Raw genomic sequence first — 22,011 nt, forward strand, 5'->3', positions numbered from 1 at the left:
GAAGAGCGGAGCGGAGGGACGGTTGTTGGCCATTTCCTTTGAACTCCTCATTGTCCCGCGGTGAGTCGATGGGTGACAAAGCACGCTAATTCCCGGCTGCTCCAGCCTGTAGTGCCCGTGCCGGGGTGCAGAGTGACCCCTCCGGCCCCCCGGCGGCGCTCAGGGCGCAGCCGCGCCGGCATCACGTGGGCGGCGGGGCCGGGGCTGCTCGGGATCGGCTCCAGATCCTCCGGGAACGGATCCGGTTCTGGTTCCTCCGGGCACGGCTTCGGCTGCGGCTCCGCTTCTGGGTCCCCCGGGCACGGCGCCGGCGGCGGCTCCGGTTCTGATCCCTCCGGGCACGACTGCGGCTCCTCCGGGCTCGGATCCGGCGGCGGCTCCGCTTCGGGTCCCTCCGGCCACCGCTCCTGCTCCGGCTGCGGCTTCTCCGGGCGCGTCTCTGCTTCTCGCTCCGGCTTCTCCCCCGGGCACGGCTCCCGCTCCCGGTGCGGCTGCCCCGGGCATGGGGGCGGCGGCGGGCGCGCCTCCGCCGTGAGCAGCATCAGCAGCAGCGGGACCCAGCGATGTTGCGGGGGTAGGTGCGGGTCTGGACGGGGAAGGAGTGGGGTCCGTGTGCCGGGGCTCTGGGAATCCACAGAATCCTGGAATGGTTTGTGTTGGAAGGGGTCTTGAAGTTCATCTTGTCCTGCCAAGGGCAGGGACACCTTCCACTAGACCGAGTTGTTCCAAGTCCCGTCCAACTTGGCGTGGACACTTCCAGAGATGGGGCAGCCCCAGCTTCTCTGGGAAATCCATTCCATCAGCCTCACAGGGAAGAAGCCACATGGAAGCCAAGTAAGGAGATGGAATAAGGAGGTAGCAGCATCCCCAGACACAGGACTTGGTGTTTCACTGCTGAGACAAACGTAAGAAACACCAGTGTGTGTTCTGCTATAATATAATAACATAAAAATATAATAAACTACTGCCAGATGCTTTGCCAAACATTTGAGGGATGATGCTGAGCAGCCATGGGAGGATGAGCCGCTCTGGACGGATGCTGGTCCGTGGTGGTGCAGGTCAGGGGTCCGTCCCGGTGGGGATGGAAAAGTCCGGCCCTGCTCCCAAACCTGCGGGTAAGAGTTTAACCTAGAGAGAGCCAGAGGCTGCTCGCACGGGAAACAACCCCGTCGGATCAGCGCTGCAGGAAACATGTGGGGCCCGCTGGAAAAAGTGCAGATCCTGCACATTTTTTTGCTTTTTCTACAGAAAACCGACTTTAGAAGGTTGTGGGTTGTTGGGGATTTTTTTTTTTTTTGCGTGTGGGTTTGCGTTTCTTGTGTCAGCACGTGACTCTTAGGGATATGATCCACTTTTCCTGGAAAGACAGCTACCAGTCAGCAAGAGAGAGGGAGTGTTTGTGGTGGTCCTTTGGTCTCTGGGGTTGGATTTCAGAGCCCCACCTGGACGCTGAGAAGAATCCAGCACAGCCAAGGCTTCCATAGGGATTCTGTTTGCATGGCGTGGAGAAAGAGTGAGCTATTCCATCACAGATGATTTTCCAGGATATGTTTTTGGCATTACAGAGTGTGGGTGGGAGTGTTTAATTCCTTCATATCCTCCAGTTTTCTTCTGTAATGTGTGGAAATACACTGAAATATGTCTCCTGAGGCAACTTTCAGCTGAGAATTAGAGAGTCATGAAGAAACAACATCATTTTTTCTTCCTGTGGGTTAGATTAAGTGTATTTGTATCAGTAGATTGCTGAAATGTCCCTTTTCCTTGCTGCTGCTTTTATTTATTATTTTTATCCTCTGTGCTCTGGTTTCCCTGCTCCTTTCTGGTGTGATTTCTTCCGAGGGTTCAGAGAGTTCTCCATGTGTGATTTTCCATGTGTTTTCCTGTGGTACCTGAGCTGATTTAGTTGGGAGCTGCTGCTTCCTTCCCCCTGTGGAAGGTGGCTGTGGACAGATGTTGGTCTTGGACAGCTCGGGGGGCAGAGAGAGGGGGAAATTAGAATGGAAAAGGTGATAGGACACTCTGGGACTGAGGGGATAAGCCCAGCCTGTGTGGAGTCAGAGCAAGGGGGAAGAGTGTGGCCTGGCTGGAATGCAGGGGAGGAAAACACAGAGATGGGGCAAAGGGAAGAGGAAAAAACAAACCTGAGAAAAGAGGTGATGGCTGCTCTGCAGGAGGAGGTGGTGGGCAAGGAGCAGTGTCCAGGAGTGTGGGAGGAGGTGCACGAAGAGAAGGGCACCAGAGCTCAGCCAGGGCTCGTGAGCCAGAGATAAGCAGCAGCAGGTTAATCTGCAGGGCACTGCCTGTGTCTGGGCAGGATAGAAAACTTCCACGTGGGGAAGGCTTGGACATGCTCGCCCTGTCTTCAGATGGAGAGAGATTTCGTGGAGAGAGTTCAGTGAGGAAGAGGAGAAATGCAAACACCACAGTGACAGCGCTCAAATGATGTTTTCCTCCCCTAAAGCCTCTCCAGTGTTAATTTGGGAGTTGGCAGAGCCCTACTCAGCACTGGGGTGCAGTGTCCTGGGTGACTCTTGTGGTTTCTTCTTTCTAGGATATCTCTGCTTGCTGAAATTAAAAAATAGGGCTTCCACCCAGCTTGGGGAAAATACACTGGCTTAGACAGCTCTGTGGAGGATTTCAGTGGGAAATAGGTGGGAAAGTAGGTTAAAAATAGATCGTTTCCCTCTGAAGCAGGTGCAGGGGGTAGAGAAAGGCTGGGTTGGCAGCAGAGGGGATTGGGGTCTGTATATTAGGAATGGGAAAGCTGTATTCCTTCTTTTTGCTGCTTCAGTAGAGAAGTCTGACCTTAGGTCTGCTGGGTGTGTCCTGGAATCCTAAAAAGCCATCTGCAGGATGTTTCTCTTGGAGAGCAGGTGATCCCTGGAGTAGCTGTCTTTAGTTCTCCTGCCTTATCCTGAGTTACTAAGGACACCATGCCAAAAGGGTGAAGCACTTCCATACGGGTGCAGGGCAGAGGAGCTGGTGCAGCTGTTGCTGCCCAGATTCTTCCCCATCACCCTCCCTGCGCCATTCCCAGTGCCTGTGCCTGGGGTTGGATGTGTTGTGAGTGTTGGAGGAAGGCTCTGGATCACCCCCACGCTCATTTTCCCTCTGCTGCTACCCCCCAGCCAGGTCAGTTTTGAGGAAGAGAGCCAGAATCTGCCCGCTGTGGGACACTGGAAGCCCCTGATGCCATCCAAAGGTGACAAGGAGGAGCCAGAGGGTGGATGCCAGGATGCTGGAGGTGTGGATGAGCCCCAGTCCACGGAGCAGCTCAACGTGTCCCGGCTGCGCAGCTCCTCGGTGGAGATCCGGGAAAAGGGCTCTGAGTTCCTGAGAGATGAGCTGCACAAAGCACAGAAGGTAAGGCCCAGGGTTTGTGGGAACTCCTGGGGATGGCAGCATGGGTTGGAGCAGGGGGGGCTTTCCTAGAGGTGGTGACAGGAATATTGGGTCAGGGATCATCAGGTGCCATGGTGGGGAGGAAGGGCTGTGCTTGACAGGCTGGGGCAGGGCATCAGCACTCCTGTCCCTCTCCATTTCCTCGACAGGAGCTGAAGCTCAAGGACAAAGAATGTGAGAGGTTGTCAAAAGTCAGGGAACAACTGGAGCAGGAACTGGAGGAGTTAACAGCCAGCCTGTTTGAGGTACCACCTTCTTCCTTTTCCCATCATTTCTTAAGCTTACATCCAGCTCCTTTAAGACAGGCTTTCCCTGGACTTCCAGCCATCTCCTCCCACAATTTCCTCCTCTCCCCTGTTGTGCTTTCCCACTTGGAGAAGCAGAGCTGGCCAGTGCTGCAGGTGGAGCCTTTACCTGGATTTCTTTCCCATTCTAGCAGCTGTGGGGTGGCATAAAGAGCACAGTAATGGTTGCAAAATGTGGGAATGCCTGGAGCTGGAGCCAGGGACAGATCCCTGTTCCTCTCCATGCCTGCTCTGTAGTCTGGGCAGCTGCTGTGTAATAGAGATGATTCCCTGGCTCATCCCAACCCTTCTTGGGGTGGGAACATGCTGGATGTCCTCATCCACTCTGCTCCAATGAGTGTCCTGTTGGTTCTTGGCTTTGTTTTGGTTTGGTGGGTTTTTGTTTTTTTTTTTTTTGTAACGTGATTCTTGCCAAGCTGTATCCCGGCAAAATCCCATTCACCAGCAGCTCTAATGTCTGGATCTCTCTGGATAGTGAGGAAAGCCAGAGCCCATCTGTGCCTTTGAAATACAGGGCTGTGAGAGCCAGGGGAGCACCCCTCTCCTGAAATTTTGGCTGCCTGAGCCCAGGCTGACCTTGGAAATGATGTAGCCAAGGGCTGTCCCCTGCCTTTGGTGCCCTTGGCCAGATGCTGCTTCCAGACTGCAGGGAAGCCCCAGCTAGGATTCATCCCGCTGCCCTCTTCCTGTGGGAGAAGCTTTTAAGCCAGTTTCCACCATTTGGCCCCCACCTGAGCTCCAGCTCCTGCTCTGTCACAGCTGTGCCTGGGGCAGTGGGGACCAGCTGCTCCAAAAGGGAAGAGGGAGCAAAGTGCAGTAACAAGGCAGGCAGGAGCAGTGCCCTCAGCAAGACATGGAGCAGCGAGTCTGGATCAGGATCAGAGCCACAGGCAGCAGTCAGGGTCAGGAATCAGTGCAGGGATCCCCCAGCAAGGCTGCAGTGACTGCAGGAAGCCAGGCTGAGGTGAGGCTGGAGTTGCAGAGGTGTTGGAATAGGGACAGGCACAGCTGTGGGTGGCACGGGTGGGTTCTAATGTTAAAGCAATTCCCAAGGGCAAGGAAGGGCAGGTCCTTGCTTCTGGCATTCTTCTCAGCAGCCCCTATCAGTGAGAGATGACCTTGGCCAGCTAAACTTAACTTAGGCAGCTACGCTCCTGGAAAGGGGATGCACTCCAGGCTCTGGCACTGGGAGCCTTCTCCAGGAAATTCTGAGGGAAGGCTCTGCACAGCTGGCAGAGCAAACCCCTCGGATGTGGCAGGGATGTCTGTCCCCTTGGCTGGAGCACGTGATGTGGCAGATCTGTGACCTGCCTTATTGGCTGTGTGAGCTGGGGTGCAGCAGGTGAGCTAAAACTCTCTCTGGTGCAGGAAGCCCACAAGATGGTGAGAGAAGCCAACACCAAACAGGCTGCAGCAGAGAAACAGCTCAGGGAGGCCCGGGGCAAGGTGAGTGACTCTCTGTGACTTCATTTTTGGGGGTGGTGTGGTGGCCTCCCTGCCCAGCCTGGCCAGAGGGCTGCTTGTTGGCTGAGGAGAGGGAAGTGCAGCTTGATCTCTCCGAGATGCTGTGGTCGTTTTCCAGCAGACACTTGAGTGAGGGGGAAAAGGCCTTGCAGACATCCTTGCAATCTCCTGCTGATCCAGCTCCCGTTTGGGAAATGGATCCATAGAGAAATAATGGGTTGTTTAATTGTCACAGTTCTGGGATGGATGGATAGAGCAGGGACCCGGGGAGTTGCAATTTCCTGACACGGCTGCACCACAAGGCTGCTCAAATGGCTCCATCTTGAGGAGAGAGAAATTTCTTTGGAGTTAACTGGTTCTGAAAAGAGCCTGGGACAAAATGTGCTGATTGAAGGGGTAGATTCCAAAACAGCTGCTGTTTAAAATTCTGGGTGATGGTGGCACTGGGAGGATGGGGAGAGGCTTTGTGGCTGGGCTTGTAGCTGATTCCCTGTGGCTTCAATATTTGATGGGGTGCAGCAAACTGGAGCCTGGCAGGTGCTGAGGGTGCCTCTTGCTTGTGTCCCCAGATTGACATGCTGCAGGCAGAGGTGACAGCCCTGAAGACACTGGTGATCACATCCACGCCGTCCTCCCCGAACAGGGAGCTGCACCCTCAGCTGCAGAGCCCTTCCAAAGCTGGCTTCAGGAAGGGCCACGGGCGCAACAAAAGCACCAGCAGTGCCATGGTGTCAGCTGCCAGCCAGAACGTGGCTCCAGAGCCCGTCAGCCGGGAATGCAAAGAGGTGGGTGAGGGACATCTCTGCATCCGGGAGCTCTGGGCTTGGGCTTCCCACAGAGCTCTGTGGTCTCACTGAGCAGCTGTTTGTGCCTTGTTCCCTAAATTTGTGCTGAGGCAGGCGCTGGAGGGTTTCCTTTTGTGGGGATTTCCTCTTTGTTGGGACAGGAAGCAGCTAAGGGATCACTGAGGGGCAGATCCAGGGGGTGCCAGTGTTGTGAGCAGATATCAAGAGTGCTGAGCAGAAGCCAGTTCCACTAGCCAGATGTGGACACAGCTGTCCTGGGAAGCAAGTAGGAGGCACTTGGTCAGGAAAAATGAAAATGAAGAAGAATGTGGTGGGGGAATATATCTCACTAATGTTTTTTTTGGGAGCTGCGGCCTATGCCATGGAGAATTGTTGAGGGAACACAAAGGCTTGTTAAAGATTTGGATCTGTCATTTCTTCATGGAGGCAACTTCCATGGGGTGCAGATCTCCTGGGATTTCAAATCTCAGCTTCCAGAGTGCCCAATAATGTTATGTACCAAGGATGGGATGGCTTTTTGTCCGTCGGAATCCTTACTGGCCGGTGTGAGAGGTGATAAAAGTGAACCTGGCATTTGGAGAGCTGGTGCTCTATGGGAAAGATCTTAAATTGAGCCTAAAAATGGTAATTTTTGTTCCTTTTTTGCACCTCAAGCTGAAGTCTAAAGAAGTGGCTTGTGGCCCTGTAGTGCCTTGAGGACCATGCTCAGTTCCTGGAGGGGAGGACCTGAGCCTTTCTCTGTATCTCACGTTTTTTACCTCCCTCCTTGCCTGTCTCTCTAAACCTCTTCCTTCACTGTCTGTCTCTCCCTCTGCCCTCCAAGTCTGGTTTCCCTGCTCTCCTCTCCCTGCTCCTTTGCATCCTCCCTGGGAAGGCTATCCACATCACCTATGAGCCAGGCTGGCAGGCCTTGGGAGCAGATGCTTCCTCCTCCTCTTCCTCCTCCTCACGGCAGGTAACCAACCTCTGGGAACGGGTGGGGACCCACCTGCCTCTCACGCTTGCAGCCTTTCAGTTCCAGCTTCCTTTTATGCTAATCTCCATTTTTTTTTTCCTTTCATTTTGTTTTTCTCCATTTGTTTTTCCATCTTGTGGCTCTGAAGCTGTTGCTGGTCCCAGGTGAGCAGTCTCCATGGCACAGAGGGGGTGTGCTGGAATCTAGACTTTGCCAGCTGTTTTCACTCATGTTCTTTGTGTTGCTCAGCTTAGTTTTATTTTTTCCTTTCAGCAGCTTTTGTTGGGCTTGTAGGAGCTGCCCTGTCAGTCAGGTTGGTGCTTTGCCCAATGATCCATCTGGGATTTAAATGCCAGGTCCCAGAGTCTCCTATTGCCCCTCAGCTGCTCCCATCATTCCTGCCACGGGCTGAGCGGTGTGTTCAGCAGTTGTGTGGTGGCTTTCCTGCAGCCACAGGAGGGAGGAAAAGCCACCTGGAGGAAAATGGGATAGAGAGGTGCCTGCAGGCCTCTGGCAGATGCAGCCCAGGGTGGCTGTGTCACTCTGGCACGGAACTGCTGCTGGGTGGGAAACGAGAGATCCTTGGAGCCAGGCAGCTTCCCTCAGACACTTCCTGACATCTGAGCCTCTCCAGATGCCAGAGCAGATGTTTCAAAGGTTTCCTGCATAGTAACAGGTACCTTCTGACACAATATCCCTCCCTCTTCCCTCTCCTCTTGGACACTCGCTGCAGGTCGACTCCATTTTATTTGCCGAGTTCCAGGCCTGGAAGGAATCTCCAACTTTGGACAAATCCTGCTCCTTCCTGGACAGAATTTACCGAGAAGATGTAGGACCTTGTCTGGACTTCACCAAGCAGGAGGTGAGGGCTGGAGAAGCAGGAGCAGCTGGCAGCTCGGGGGCGTCACTTTTCCTGGAATTCATCCCTGTTTTCCCTTCTCTTGCTGCAGCTGTCGGAGCTGGTGCGAGTGGCTGTGGAGCAGAACACCCTCACCATCGAGCCAGTGGCTTCCCAGACTGTCCCCATGGGGAAGGTGGCAGCAGAAGAGTGTGGTGGCCCCAAGTAAGGGCCATGTCTCCTCGCCTTGTCCCCTCCTTGCTGCTGGCTTGTCCCCTCTCGTGGAGTGCTGTGACAGCTTGGGGCCACCTCAGGGTCACCTCACACTAGCAGGAGTGATGTGATATTCCAAATGGAGAGGAGGGATTTAATTCAGATATTAAATTTAAGTTCTTTCTTACCTTCCAAGGTGACAGCCAGGGACATGCAGGTTTCCTGCCACTCTCCTGCAAATTATTCCCCAAATGACCTATCCTGTGTTTATCCTTTTTGGTTTCCTTTTGATTTTTTTAAATTTTATTTTTGTCTTTGCAGTGGCTTCCGGTCACAAATCGTAACGTAAGTGAGATATTTATTGTTCAGCCAGTGATCAAAGATCTCTGGAGCATTAACAAGTCACTAACTCAGCCCCATGTGGCAGCTTGGAGGCTTTTGCTGAGCTGACCTAACTCTTTAACCCTGTTTAAATTCCACCCAGGCAGGATGGGAAGGAACCCATTGGCAATAAAAGACCCCAAAGGAATTTGTTCCCCTTTTTCCCAGGTGCAAAACACTGATTTTTATGGCAGTTTTGGTTAGTTTGGTTGATAGCTGTGGTTTTACACCAGGTGGTACCAATCAAGCAAGAGTCACTCTTTTCCAGGATGTTGCAATGCTCAAATACGTGGCTCCTTACAGGTATCTTGTTTACAAAGGTTTTGGTCATCCTGCACCTCCTGGGAATTTAATCTCCTTAAGTTGTGTTAATATTTGGTCAATGATTACTTCTCCTTGCAACTGGACACTTGGAACCCGTGCTTCCACTCTTGGCTAATGTTTGCCTCGAGAGCAGTGGAAAACAAGCCCAGGGACAAGCTGGGGAGCTCTCTGAAACATCAGCTCCCCTCTGCTGTCACCTCCTGTGGCTCCTCAGAGGAGATTTGTTTTGCAGTTTGGGAGTGATGTTCCTCTTCCCACTGAGTCCCTGTGGAACGTGGTGATAACTGTTGCAGTAGAAAATCCTGCTTTGTTGCTCAGAGTGGTGATGGGAATCATCTGCCTTGCAAATAGCAGGAGAAAATGGAAGAAAATAAAGGAATGCTTTGCCCCTTGCTGCTGATTGTTTGGAAAAGGCTGTTTGCACCCTCTGAAATCTCAAAATGGGGAAGCCAAGCTCCTTCCCTGTGTGCCCAAGGAAGGGTTGGCCTGTTTTGAGTTTGTGGTATGTGCAAATCCTGCTCAAATGCTGGATTTACCTGTTTTGAGGCCAGGTTTGGTGCTCAGCCAGCATGTTTGCATCCCACTGGGAATGCTGACACACCTGAGCCTGCCCTGGAATGTGGGGGACATGTACAGAGACCAGGGGACACTGGCTGTGCTCTGCTCCAGCCTCACCTCTTTAATATTTCCTGGGGTTTCCTCAGGGGCTGTGTGCCAGGGGGAAAAAAAAGGTGCTTTCACCTAAAGTCTCCTGAACTTGCCATTTATGGAATATTTCCAGGAGCAAAAGAATATCAGCCAAGGGTTTATTTGTTTTTTTTTTTTCCTTCTTCATGCTGCCTGACCATGGGGTGGCTTCTGGGCCATCACTTCCATCTCTCCAGGTGGCTGAATTGCTGGATCTGTGCTGTGCCACTGGATTGCTGAAGTGCTTTTCCCCTTTCCTGCAGGAAGTGTGCTCTGAGCGGCCTCCCCAGGACCTGCAAGCACCGGATCATGCTGGGGGATTCTGGGAATTACTACTACATTTCCCCTTCCTGCAGGGCCAGGGTGAGTCCTTCACCTCCCCGGGGTGCCTCGACCCTCCAGAATTATTCCAGGCCCTGCAGTGGACAAGCTCCTGATGGTCAGCCCTGGGACTGAGGAAAAGCTGTGGGATTTAAGGTCGTTCCTGAGGTCGAGGTGGCTCTTGGTTGATGATTTGGGGGCGGATCCAGCTCTTCCTTCTGCTTTCAGATAACCTGCAGTGCGTTCACTTGCCACGATTTCATTCAGTACAGGGCTTTGATTGTTTGGCTTTATTGCTGTGATTTAATTCCCCTTTGTAAAACACAGTAATTTTCTGCTCTTTAGAGGCTGTTGCTGTTCCAGTCAGATCCATGCCTGGCTGTGGGAACAAACTGTTCCTTCTGTGGAGGGGAGGGAGAAGGTGGATCATTTGTTAATGTTGCTGTTGGGGCTCTTGTTCAGTGAAGGATTTTAGAAGTTAATTCTTTCCTGAGCTGCATTTTAGAAGAGCTGATCCCACAAAAAGTTGGTTTTTTGTGGACAGATTTGACTCATTTTTGTCACTTGCACCAAAGGAATGTCTCAAACCTTTGTTCCTCTTTCCCCCCCCCCCCTTTCCCTCTGTCTCTCAGATCACAGCAGTGTGCAACTTCTTCACCTACATCCGCTATATCCAGCAAGGCCTGGTGAGGCAGGATGGTAAGAGCGTGCTCCACTGGGATGCTTTCTGTGGGAGCAACTGGGAGGAATTGGGAGGAGCTGGTTGGAGTGACAGGAGTGGGGCCAGCTGGGGCTGTCTTGGAGAAGCAGATAAATGACAAAAGAAAGGCACGAGGGGAGGAGTGGAGCATCTCTTCCTTGCTCATCACCTTCTGGGAGCTTTGCCCTGGGGTGGAGCTGGTAAGGGTAGACCTGATGGGCCTATCCTGCTTCCCTTCCTGTGGGAATGCTGGCAGCACAGCAGAGCAGGAGCTGGTGGCCAGCTGTGCCCTCGTTACTGATTTTTTGGGTGCTTTTTTTTCCCCTTCTCTCTCCCCCCGTTGTGCTTTGCAGTGGAGCTGATGTACTGGGAGGTCATGCGGCTCCGGAGGGAGATGTCTCTGGCCAAACTTGGATTTTATCCCAGCGAGATGTAAGCAGAGCCCTGAGCGTGCAAGGAAACCCCTCCTGGAGGGAGGGATGGAGGGCTTGGAGTGCAGTGCCTGTCCTGCTCCCTCCCACCTTCCCTCTGCCTGGAGCAAGGAGCAAGAGGCACAAGTTCCACCTTCAGCTGTCCCACTCCTTCAAGTGTGACTGGAATGCAGCTGCCATGCTGCCCCCGGAGCTGGGCTGGCCCTGGCTGCTCTGGGATGGCCATCCATGGACTCTGGAGTCTCCTATATGCAGTGTATATCCATTCTTTTTTAAACCTTTTGTTTTTATACGCAGCCTGCTTCGGCATAACCCGAGGCCAGGCCCGTGCAGGGTGGGAATTCTGGACCTTCCTTGTGAGCCAGTCTGTCAGGACAGATGCTGGCTGTCTGTTCCACTCATTTTTTTGGGACGGAGGGTGCTGTCCCCGAGGTCCTGCTGACCACAGCAGCCCTGAAAATGCCAGCAGAGCACAATAATCTTGAACAGTTTGTTTCCAAGTACTTCCTTGTTCCTTTTAAAGGAGCCTGCGAGAGAAGCTTCTTGCCAGCGGAGTCACAAAGAGGGATTTGTTCCTGTTTTTAGCTGGATGTTTGGCACTGCGTCATGCAGGCTGGGGAATGGCTGGAACTGTGCACCTGGGGCCTCCAGCAGAAGAAGGGAGCAGGGAAATTCCATAACTCCCAGCTGGCTGCAGGATGTTTCCTCCTGGACTAGGGAATGTGCTGCAGTTGCCAGAGGCAGATGCGGGATCAGTGACAGTCCCTGGTGGAAAGTTCCCCCGTGATGCTCCTAAACACAAACCTCACCTACAGACATCCCTTGGAGCTGTTCCTGCCCTGGGGGAGCTTTGGGCAGTCCTGTTCCCACCCTTCAGGCAGAATCCGTGTTCCTAGGTCGGGTTCTTTGTATCTCCAGAAGGAGCATGCCCAGGCTGAGCAGTCCCAAAGCCCAGAGATTCCTTCCCAGTGTTAATCAGACCTGGAGATGCCTGTCCACTAGGAATCCCAGCTTTTCCTGGGCTGCCATTCCCTGGTGAGGGGATCTGAGACCTCTTTGTGTGCACATGAGGGATGTGGCTGAGGTTCCTGCATGCCCCAAAATGTGCTGGTAGGGAGGGGTGTCACTGGAGCTGTGGGAGTGCACAGGCCCGACACATCCTGAACTCGGGCCCAGCTTTATTAAAGCCATGACAGTATTTTGTAGCCAATTTAGCCTTTTTTCAGTGACTCTGGAGTCAGCTCAGCCATCACCCACTCTGGGCTTTTCACTTCTGACTGGGTTGTCACCCTGTCCCTCTGCCACCCTCAGCAAGCTGATGCCCATCTTCAGCTCTGGAATTCCATCCTCTCCTGAAGGATGTTACAGGAGGAACTCTATTTTCTTCCGGTGAGCTGCCTTGGTTTTGTCTAAGGGAGAGAGAAATAACACAGGGAAAGTAAAACCTTTGGTTTCTCCAGCTGCGGATTTCAGCTCAGGTGAATTCCACCCCTGGAATTTCTCCCTGCATTCCCTTCATCTCTTCCCCCTGTCCTTTCAATCTCTCCATGTCTTCCTGTGCCATGAGCTGCTGCACTGCACAAACACTGCAGCACTGGGAATGAGATGATCTCTCTGGGCAGGAGATGTTTTGGTTTGTGGGATGTTTTTTCCCCCCTTGGTGTTACATTGAAAAGCACTTTGAGATGGAAGGAACTGGAGCAATGCCTTGTCTGAGGTTGTCTTGCATTTCAAGCGAAGCAGAGAGAACAATTTGTGAAGGAAAATGAAGTCACTCTGTTACTGGCAGGATGGTTGCACCCTGCTCTTTCATAAAGGAAAATAAACATTTGCTGTTAACCTCTACAAGCCTGGTTGGAGTTGGAGGGTTGGGGTGCAAGAGAAAATCTTGCAGGGTGGAGTTTGGGATGCTTTTATTCATCAGAGCAGGTACCTGTTCTTCCTGAGGGAAGCTGAGGCTTCTCCCGTTGTGTCTCCTTTGATTTGCTGGCTGGAAGCACTGCTCGAGTGCTGGGTAATTCAAGGATCTTCCTTCCTCTTTCCTGAGCAGTCTCCCCCTTCTCTTAGCAGGCAGAGGTTTTGGGTCGCTTGGTTTCACTAAAACCACTTGTTCTTCCTGCTCACCTCTGGACATTAATGTGGAAGATCTCCTCCTTCTGTCTTGGAGATGGCAGTGGGCAGAGCTGTCTCCAGAAAGGGATTTAATTTCATTTTCAATTAAAAAGCCACACAAGAATCTGGTTGTGCAGCACTGTCAGGCAGCCACGAGAGGGCACAGGCAGCCCAGGCAGGGACTGTCCTCCCTCCCTGCCTTCCCTCCCTGCTTCCCTGGGAGAATGGAGCATCTCCAGGTCCCACCTGCTCCTGACCCTCTCCTGCAGCCTCTTGCCAGGGCAACATTCCTGCAGCTTCCCCGCGTTGCTGGCAGTGGGAATTGGGCATGAGAGTGGAAAGGAAAGAAAGGATTTGGATTTCTGTAAGCGATGGTCGGGTGAGAGACTGTTTTGCTGTGTCTGGGTCTGCTGGTGTATAATGGCAGCAGGGATTGCTGCCAGAAACTTCCCTGTGACACTGGCTCCCTAAACTTCTAAGGTGTGAGAAGACATCATGTCCCCTATTCCCAGCCTTTTCCACCAGAGCTTTCCTGCTGTTTTTCCCCTCAGAAATAAACCAGAGTTTGAGCAGAGTCTCTGGGTCCTCTTGTACCTCCTGCAATCTTCCTCGCACCTATTTGCCCCCACCAAAGGCCTGCCAACCTGTCCTGGGCTAAAATAAAGAGCTTCAAAGGGATAGGAGTTCAAAAATCTGCTTTTATAGATGTGTTTGACTTGCTTGATTTTGTTTTCAGCCCTCTAAGTCCTTTTCCCCTGCTGTAAAGTGTGAGTCTGGGAGAGGAAAGGGATATTTGGATGATGGTGGAGGTTAGTGTTGTGCACAACAAGGTGCTTTTAAGCATTTGGATATTAATATTTGAGAAACTGGGATTTAGACCAGAGAGATTTGGTTGCTCCTGGAAGTTCCCTGTGTCTGCTGGCCGTGTCCTTTCCCTGCCTGTGGAATTAGTCCAAGTTTGGGCTAAGTCAGGGCTGTAAATCAGGCTGTCTTTGCACCACCGGTCAGGCTGTCCCCACATGCCCACAGAGATGGATGGTTCCTGTTCCCAGGAACCAACAAATGAAAGATTTTTTTTTTTTTTTTTTTTTTTAATTTTATTATTTACTTCAGGTGCAGTGAAGGAAAAGAGAGAAGAGCAGCAGCTGGCCTCAGAAAAGTTGGGAGTTTCCAAGCTTTCCCAACCTTCCCGTAGGATGAATCCGTCCAAAGCAGTGAGGAGCAGTGCAGAACAGGGAGCACTGGGTCAGCCATGGGGAAATTCCAGTCATTTCGGACACTGAGGGAAGCGTGGCCGTGCCAGGAAAAAGTCAGATGTCCTGGCACTGCTCTCAGTGTGCACGTGGCACCCAGGGCTGGGGCTGGCCAGCTCTGCCAAGGCAACACGTTCCTGATAGGAGCAAATCCCTGTGGTGCCACTGGTGCTGGGAGCCAAGAGGTCGGATTTGCTGTTTATCATGTCAATATTCCCATGTTTGTGTGAGGCTCACTGGGCTGAGCTGGAAGGTTGACTTTAGCCAGGCTGAGAAGGCAGCTGGACTTTGTGCTGGTGTAACTTCCAGAGAATGTTTCACCTCCTTTGGGGGTGGATTAGGAGGGATAGGGAAGATAGAGAAAGTGAGACTCGGCCAAGTTGTGGGCTGGATGTGAGGGGAAGATGGGAAAATGGCTCTGGAATGGCCTTAAGATGAAGGGAGGTAGATTTGGATGAGATACTGGGAAGAAATCCTTCCCTGTGGGGGTGGTGAGGCGCTGGCACAGGGTGCCCAGAGAAGCTGTGGATCCCTGCAAGTGTCCAAGGCCAGCCTGGATGGGGCTTGGAGCAACCTGGGACAGTGGAAGGTGTCCCTGCCCGTGGCAGGGGGTTGGAATGGGATGAGCTTTAAGGTCCCTTCCAACCCAAACCATTGTGGGATTCTGTGACAAATCTGAGCTTCCAGTGGTGTCCTGGCTCAGGAGAGGAGATAGGACTGGCTGGAATGATGGAGCAGAGGGACAGCAGGGAAAGTTTGGGAAGGAAAAGGTACTCCTTAGCTTTTGTTTGGCTTAGTCTTGAAATGATTCCCCTGGTAGGAGAAGAAGACATCAGCTGCACGGGAAAAGCTGAGTCACTGGTACAGATCTGGTTACTTACAAGTGACTCCAGTGAAGCAAAAGCCATTTGGTGCAGGAGTAGAAGTCCCAAAACAGCTCCCCATGGGACTGTCCCAGAGAGGGGAGCTGGGAGAAGGAAGCTGAAGCTGGAGGTGTTCCCCAGGCAGCTTTGCAGTGCAAATCCCAGCAGTCAGTCCTGTGCTGCTCACAGAGCTTCCAGGGCCATCCGTGCAGGCACACAAAACATCCTGAGCTTTTAACTCTGCTGATGCTTCCAGTTTCTGCTCCCTCTTTGGTTCTGGAGCTGCAGGCTTCCCTCTGGCAGATGGGATTGGCTCAAGGGCAGCTCCCTGCCCTTAATTCCTCTGGCTCACTGTGCTAATTCTGCTCTGTTAATCACCTTAGAGTCAAGTTAAGGTGCTTCACACCAATGGACACACATGTGAGTCACAGCTCAGTGACACCTTTGCTCTTTCTGCATCAGGACCTGGACAGAGGTGACTCGTCCCTTGCCGTTGGTGACCTTTCCCTTTGTCAGGGCACCAGTGCCAGCTGGCAAAACCAGGAGGAAGGAGGGAAGCGCTAATCCAACTTCCCATCAAACTGAAGGCAGTGATAAATAATGTCTTGATGTCTCAGAGGAGCTGGAGCACTGCCTGATGGTCCCAAGGTGCTTTTGGGTAAGGGAAGTTTTGCAACCACCCCAAAATCTTGATAGCTCTGGCAGACATTAGTCCTTAACAGGATAGGGAACCTGGGTTCCAAATCTTACTCATTTCACACTGGAATTATGTGTGTGTGGAGAAGCCCTTGTGGGCTGTGTTTGAGTGGTGCCTGATCCATCCGGGTTTGGAAAACCCAAAAACCCCACTTTGCTGTTGTCAGCAAGGGTGTCACTACTTTTTCGTCTTGGTGCTGTTTTTAAAAGTCTGGCTTTACACATTCAAAATACGCAAATGACTTAAACCCTCTCTCCTACTGCAGCACGTGGCACTCATCCCTGTCCCAACACCACCACACCCAGGAGAGTCTCTTTACTAAATATCTCGGTAGAGACCTTAAGAACTGTCCCTCTCTGTTTAAAGGAGGTTACCAAGACACTGAAGAAAGGAAATGGCTTTTTAATCTCTGTCCTCTGTTTTGTGTGTGATTCTTTTGTGCATCACGGGGCAGAGCAGGCTCGACATCTCTTTGCTTTTCGTTCTTTTTTATTTTATGCAGACAGAAATGTTCCCAGGGAATGGTTTGGGTTGGAAGGGATCTCTAAAGATCATCCTGACTTGCCCAGGAGCTCCTGCTGTACCATTCAAGTCCAGACATTCTGTTACTGTGGAGCTGTTGATTTTCTGCAGGGACGTGGAAGGAGTCATGGTGCTGGAATGCTGCAGCTTCACCATTCCTTGCCCTTTAGTGCTGTTGGATTCCATTTCACTCGCATACCTTCACCAAATCAGGTGTTTAATTTGAGCACTTGGTGAGCTCCGGCACGATGGGGAGACAAGAATGAGCAAGGCACGGAGCTGGAATTGGCAGCAGCACTTTGATTTCCACTCATGCTTTATTTCCCCCTCCCCAGGGCGATGGTGGAGCACGGGCTGTGCTGCTCCGCTCCGTTTGGGGTTGTGAGCGTGGCCTGAAGGTGTGTGGACTTGCAAAGGGTGATAATTTCAACTCTGAGTGATTTACCTGGAGATGCTGGGCCAGGAACTGGCTCCAGCTGAGCAACCAACAGCATCTTCAGCTCAGAACCCAAATTTCCAGGTTTTGTCAGGCATCTGTAAGCAAAAAGGGAACAAACCACACAGGGAAAGTGCAGTGTGGCTCCTGTATCTTATTAAGCAGCAGCTGTTTTTTTTATGAAGGCCAGGCTAATTGAGGCCAATTAAATTAATCAGGCAAGTGAACCAGCCACACCCATTCCAAGGAGGATGGGTGCAATCACAGGCAATTAGTGTGATTAATATTCTCACTGTCATCCTCACAGCCAGCACCTGGCCAAGAAGCTGGGGAGTTACCGAACTGTGCTCAGGAGGATGCTGCGGGCGAAGGTGGTGCTTCCAGGTGAGGATCCTTCTCCTTGGCCTTTTCCCACTCCTTTCTCAAATTCCCACTGAGCCTCCCTTGACCTGAGCAGCCTGGACTTGGCCTTCAAACCTCAGTGGCTGGCAGAAGGTGGAAAAGCTCTGACACAGGATGTTTTAGAAAACATCATCATTCACCCCACTGGAACTTACATTTGTACCCTCCAGCCTCTCTGGGGGATAGACAACACCTTTATTTTAATTTTATATTATTATTCATTTATGTAATTTGTATTTATTTTATTCTGTTTTATGTTCTGCTGCGGGGGAATGATTCACCTCCTGGCTCACTCTGGAATTCTGGATTATTCCCTTCATACTCTTTACAACACTGTTTCCAAATGGATGTTGAGTGTGTGGCTGGAAATGTGAATGGAATATTCACCTTACAGCAGCTCCAACAATGCCCTGTTCTGTAGATTCCCCAGGGAAGAGGGATGGTGTAGGGAGGGCTCAGTATGGAAGTGTTTCTATGTGCTATTTGAGGAATTCAGACTAATTTTTCAATAAAATATATATGATAACATGATATAACCCAGCACAAATAGTGGATAAAAACTGAGGTTTTTTCCAGAGGCTGAACTTGATGTTGACTTTTTACTTTTTTAACAGAGTTTTAAAAACCTGTTGCAAGAAGGGAGCTCACAAATGTGGCTGCCCCATCCCTGTAAAGTGTTCGAGGCCAGCTTGGAGGGGGTAAAAACTGCACATCTGAACACCACGAACCTGTTTTTCCCCACACTGATGCCAAACACAAATTATGTTGTGAGGCAGTTTCCTGAGACCTCTAGAACTGGGCCCCTGCAGAGTAAGTAAACCATGATGATTTTTCTTAAAGCAATGCTGTTCATGGATGAAGATAGTGATTTGTAGTGGTTAATTTTTGTGTAAGAGCCCCCTGTGTTTGTGTTAGGGGGAACCTGTTTATTCTGGGATGAAATGAAAGCCCTAAAAACGGGGTCATTCTCTGCTTTGGGTTCTGTGACACCTCGTGGCACCTGCTGTCTGGGCAGGATGAGTTTGCCTATGGAGCAATTCCTGTGGACTCTGGCAAGCTGCAGTGTTGGTTTTAGGGGACAGATAAGGGTAATCTGGCCATCGCTTCGTCTCCTGACCTGGGACAGCCTGTGAGCTTCCTTTGTCTGCCCCTCCACCTGATGAGACGGGTTTCAATGGGTTCATTTGGCAGAACCAGCTCTGTTAAAGCTTCTGGGCTGACCTCGAGACAGTTTTGACCTAAACCCCACTGCTGATGTCAACTGCAAACCCACCAAAGCATCGGATGGAGCGGTGGGTTGGGAAAGCTGCTGCAAGGTGCTCAGCACACCCTGGGATGAGCCACGAATGGGCACAAAATGGGCATCTGGAAAATTGTAAAATGCTTCTATGAAGTTTTCACAACAATTTTGTTCTCAGCTGCCTCCCCAGACAGTCTGGAGGCTGAGTTTGAGCAGCCAGGCAAATCTTTGGCAGGAAAATCTCCTTTCCTTTGGTGCTTGTTCCCAGGATAAGGGGAAGCAGCTCCATTGATCATCCTGAGCTTGTGAAGGCTGATAAAGAAACCCATTTGTGCTACTAAAGTCACTGGTATCAAAGTAATTCCACTAATTTCACCACATGAAGTGGAAAAAGGACTTTCCACACTTACTGGCTAACAGCTCCTCCATAAAAAACCCCGGGAAAACCAAGGGAAGCCATAATCAGCAAGTCTGATCCCGGATCCTTTTTTAGTCTCCCTCCACAGTGTTCTTGGCTTGGGATCTGATGTTGAACTGCTAAAAACAGCAGTTAGGAGGCTAAATGTGAAATTGGAGCTTGACTCGCCCTTTATATCAAATCCTACCCTGACCCTTTACAATTCTGCATTTGAACATGTTTTTGATCTCGGAGCAAAACCCGGATGGTGAAATTCCCGCCCTAGAAATGTCCCAACTTGCTTAGTTGGCATCTCCGTGCCACCTGCTCGTGGGTTTGTGTGGCAGAAGGCACTCCAAGAGGGAACAAAGTTCCTGAGCACCAGTGGCTCTGGAAAAAAACCCCACATAAAGCATTTATATGGTCAACAAATAGTTATGATTTTATTGAGTGCTAGAATACACAAGAAAAAAAAAAGGGTTCTTTTTGAGTTACTGGAATATTCATTTCCTTTTTTAAAGAATGAAACAAAGCAGGAGCTGTCCTATAAGGAATGTGGGTTTGCTGCTTTAACATCGGGAATGTTAGGGCTTTGTTAGGAAGGCTTTCTTAGGAAAGCATCTACAAAGGAAAATGATGTCTTTGCCCTAATAAAGACTTCAAATCCAGCCAGGGAGCTCAGCCCCTGCAGCAGGGAATGATGGTGCCTGGAGATTGGTCCTGATAAGCCTCCCAAGCCCTTTCTCAGTGAGCAGTTGGGATTTGGGCTTCTCAGATCCATGCTTGGAGGGAAATCTCCAAGGAAAGTCCCGTGATTCCCACTGTGCTTCTCCCTGGAAACTGGGGGCAGTGAGTCCCTGCTCCCAGAGCTGCAGGAGCAGGGGCTCAGTGTGAGATCCAGCTCATTCCGAGGCGCCTGTGGATGTCACCAGTCCCTGCCACCCCCTCTGAGCCCCAGCTGTGCCCTGTCCTGCCCTGTGTCTCCAGCACAATCCTCCAGGCAGATTCCAGCCATGCTGGGAGATCACGATTCCAAATTTCTTCTCCTTCACCCCTCAGTATTTTTTCTCCCCCTCTCATGCATCCCTCCCCAGCCTTCCCAAACTTCTCCCATTTCTCCTTCTCCTCCCAAAACACCCCCAGAGGCTTCTCTTTGCTGCAGTTTGTGCTTTTCTCTGCCATCCTTGAACATCCTGGTCCTCCAGCTCCTACTCCACTCCCACACAGTGAGTGAGGAGAACAAATCCAGTCCTTCCCTGGCTGTTGTTTGATTATCTGCCCTGAAACCAGCTCTGTTTCCAGCTCCCCATCGCCATGTGGTGTAGCTGGGTTCAATAAACCCTGGCAGGCTCCCAGCATCTCTTACTGGTTATGTTTTTTCTTTTTTTTCATGTTTGTGTCTCATTACAATGCAAATGAGTGACCTTTATCGAGAGAGAAAGTGGACAAGATTTCACCTCATTATTTTCAGAGAAGCTGGTTAGTTAAGAGTTCTCAGAAAGCTGGGCAAAGCTGTGCTGAAAATTCTGTGTTTCAGTCATTTTGATGGCAAACTTTAACCTGCTAGTGCCTCACTCATTGCTGCCTTGTTGGAGACAAAGCCAAGGAAGCTCATGGAAAGTTTATATCTGTCCACATTTCCTGCTTTACTGAAACTTCTGGAATATCTCCAGATAAACCTAATTCTACTTGGAGAACAATGATAACAAAGCAGGTTGATCCAGACTTCCAGGGCTCTTTGTCAGGGATCTGTTTGACCTGCTCCCGTTAAAGGGTGGAGAGCTAAAGAATCCTGGGATGGTTTGGGTTGGAAGGGACAATAAAGATCATCCAATTCCACCCTCCTGCCATGGACAGGGACACCTTCCCTAGATCAGGTTGCTCGAAACCTCATCCAGCCTGGCCTGGAACACCTCCAGGGATAGGGTGTCAACAAGGAATCAAGGCACGTAGGAAACAGCTCAAATTCCAAGACAGAAAGCTGGGATTTTTTGGAGGGAGAGGAAGAAAATGTATGAGCCAGAGAGGGTTTGCCTGAAAAAATAATGAGTTTTGGTGGGGAAAAAAATGCCCATTTACCTAAGAGCTGATCTTTCCCAAGATGAACCCAAACAGTTTCCTAAGAAGAAAAGTGAGAACAGGAGGACAGGGCTAAGGAGGAACATATTTGCTCTGGAAAGAAGACAAAAAAACCAAGGGCTGTCAGAAGAATAAGCTGGAGATTTAAAAGCTTGCAGTGCTGATGCCACTGTGCTCGTGGTCATCCTTGCTGGAGCTCAGTGAGGTACATTCAAGGAGTCAGAAAGGGATGCACAAATTAAGGCAGTCCTGATGAGGTTAGCCAAATCCCAGGCTAGCTCCTTACTACCTGCCAGGGAAATCACAGCATCCAGAAAGATGTTATTTGTGTAGCTTTTCACCCTAAACATTCCTGGTGGTACTTGGGTGGGCAAGACCCCCAGCACAAGCCCTTTACAAACCCTCAGTATCACTGGCTTGCTGAAGTTGCAAGATGCTGAATTCCCCATCTGTAAGCAAAGATAAAATCTCATTTTATTCTCCAAAGAAGCCGGGGAGGGAATACATTTATTTTTTTTAATGCTGGCCACAGTCCCGGAGTCACCTCTGTTCATGATGAAGCACCTTGCTGATTCTATGGGATGCTGTTAGGATTCAGGGATTTGACAGAGAAGATCCAGTTTCAGAGGTGAGGGAAGTAATGAGGCGTGTGAAGTAACCAGCATCTCCCTCCTGGTGTTTCCAGGGAGCACCGAGGTGGATGCTGGAGCTGGAGGCTGCTTTTGGAACCACGGCCCTTTGTCCTAAATCAAACATCTCTTCTGCTGTGTTGCAGCTGAACCTGGACCCCTGGATTTATTTGGGGTCAGGTTGCCTGTTCAGAAGCACCTGGAAGCTGTTCAGCCATATCTCCCGATAAGCCATTAGTGGGTTTTGGTAATTAGGTGCTGGGCAGAAAATTGAGTTTTAAACAACTTGTACGAGGGTTCTCCAAAGGTCTCACATCAGCAGCAGAGCCTGGGCAGTCCCGATTCCAGACTGTTTGGGCAGCTCCTCCTTTTGCAGGGAGAACTCCTTTCCTCCTGCGATTGTTCCCAAGGGAAGGGTGAACGGTGCCATGGCTCCTGGCCTCGGGCAGGCGGGGAGAGGCTCGGTGCCTGCCAGGCGTGTGCAGACAGGCAGAACCCTGGGCTTCTGCCGGGCAGGGTGGTGAAAAGGCCATTTGTGGTTCCCCCGCAGCACT

At 51.1% G+C, this 22,011-nt stretch overlaps 1 protein-coding gene across 2 annotated transcripts; it reads left to right on the forward strand.

Moving 5' to 3' along the window:
* Positions 1 to 448: 448 nt before the first annotated feature.
* RAB3IL1 (RAB3A interacting protein like 1) lies at positions 449 to 12,542 on the forward strand. Of its 2 annotated transcripts, XM_082283801.1 has the most exons (11): positions 449 to 574; positions 3,129 to 3,363; positions 3,552 to 3,647; positions 5,076 to 5,153; positions 5,741 to 5,956; positions 7,666 to 7,794; positions 7,883 to 7,995; positions 8,305 to 8,328; positions 9,639 to 9,738; positions 10,329 to 10,395; positions 10,750 to 12,542. In XM_082283801.1, the coding sequence occupies exons 1-11, from the start codon at positions 564 to 566 to the stop codon at positions 10,830 to 10,832; spliced, it is 1,152 nt and encodes a 383-aa protein (XP_082139927.1). In that variant the 5' UTR covers positions 449 to 563; the 3' UTR covers positions 10,833 to 12,542. The 2 variants fall into 2 exon arrangements, with proteins under 2 accessions (XP_082139927.1, XP_082139926.1); XM_082283800.1 differs by having other exon boundaries at positions 10,329 to 12,542.
* The last annotated feature ends 9,469 nt before the right edge of the window (positions 12,543 to 22,011 follow it).

Source organism: Coloeus monedula, assembly GCF_965178545.1.
Source record: "Coloeus monedula genome assembly, chromosome: 6".
NCBI classification, from domain to species: domain Eukaryota; kingdom Metazoa; phylum Chordata; class Aves; order Passeriformes; family Corvidae; genus Coloeus; species Coloeus monedula.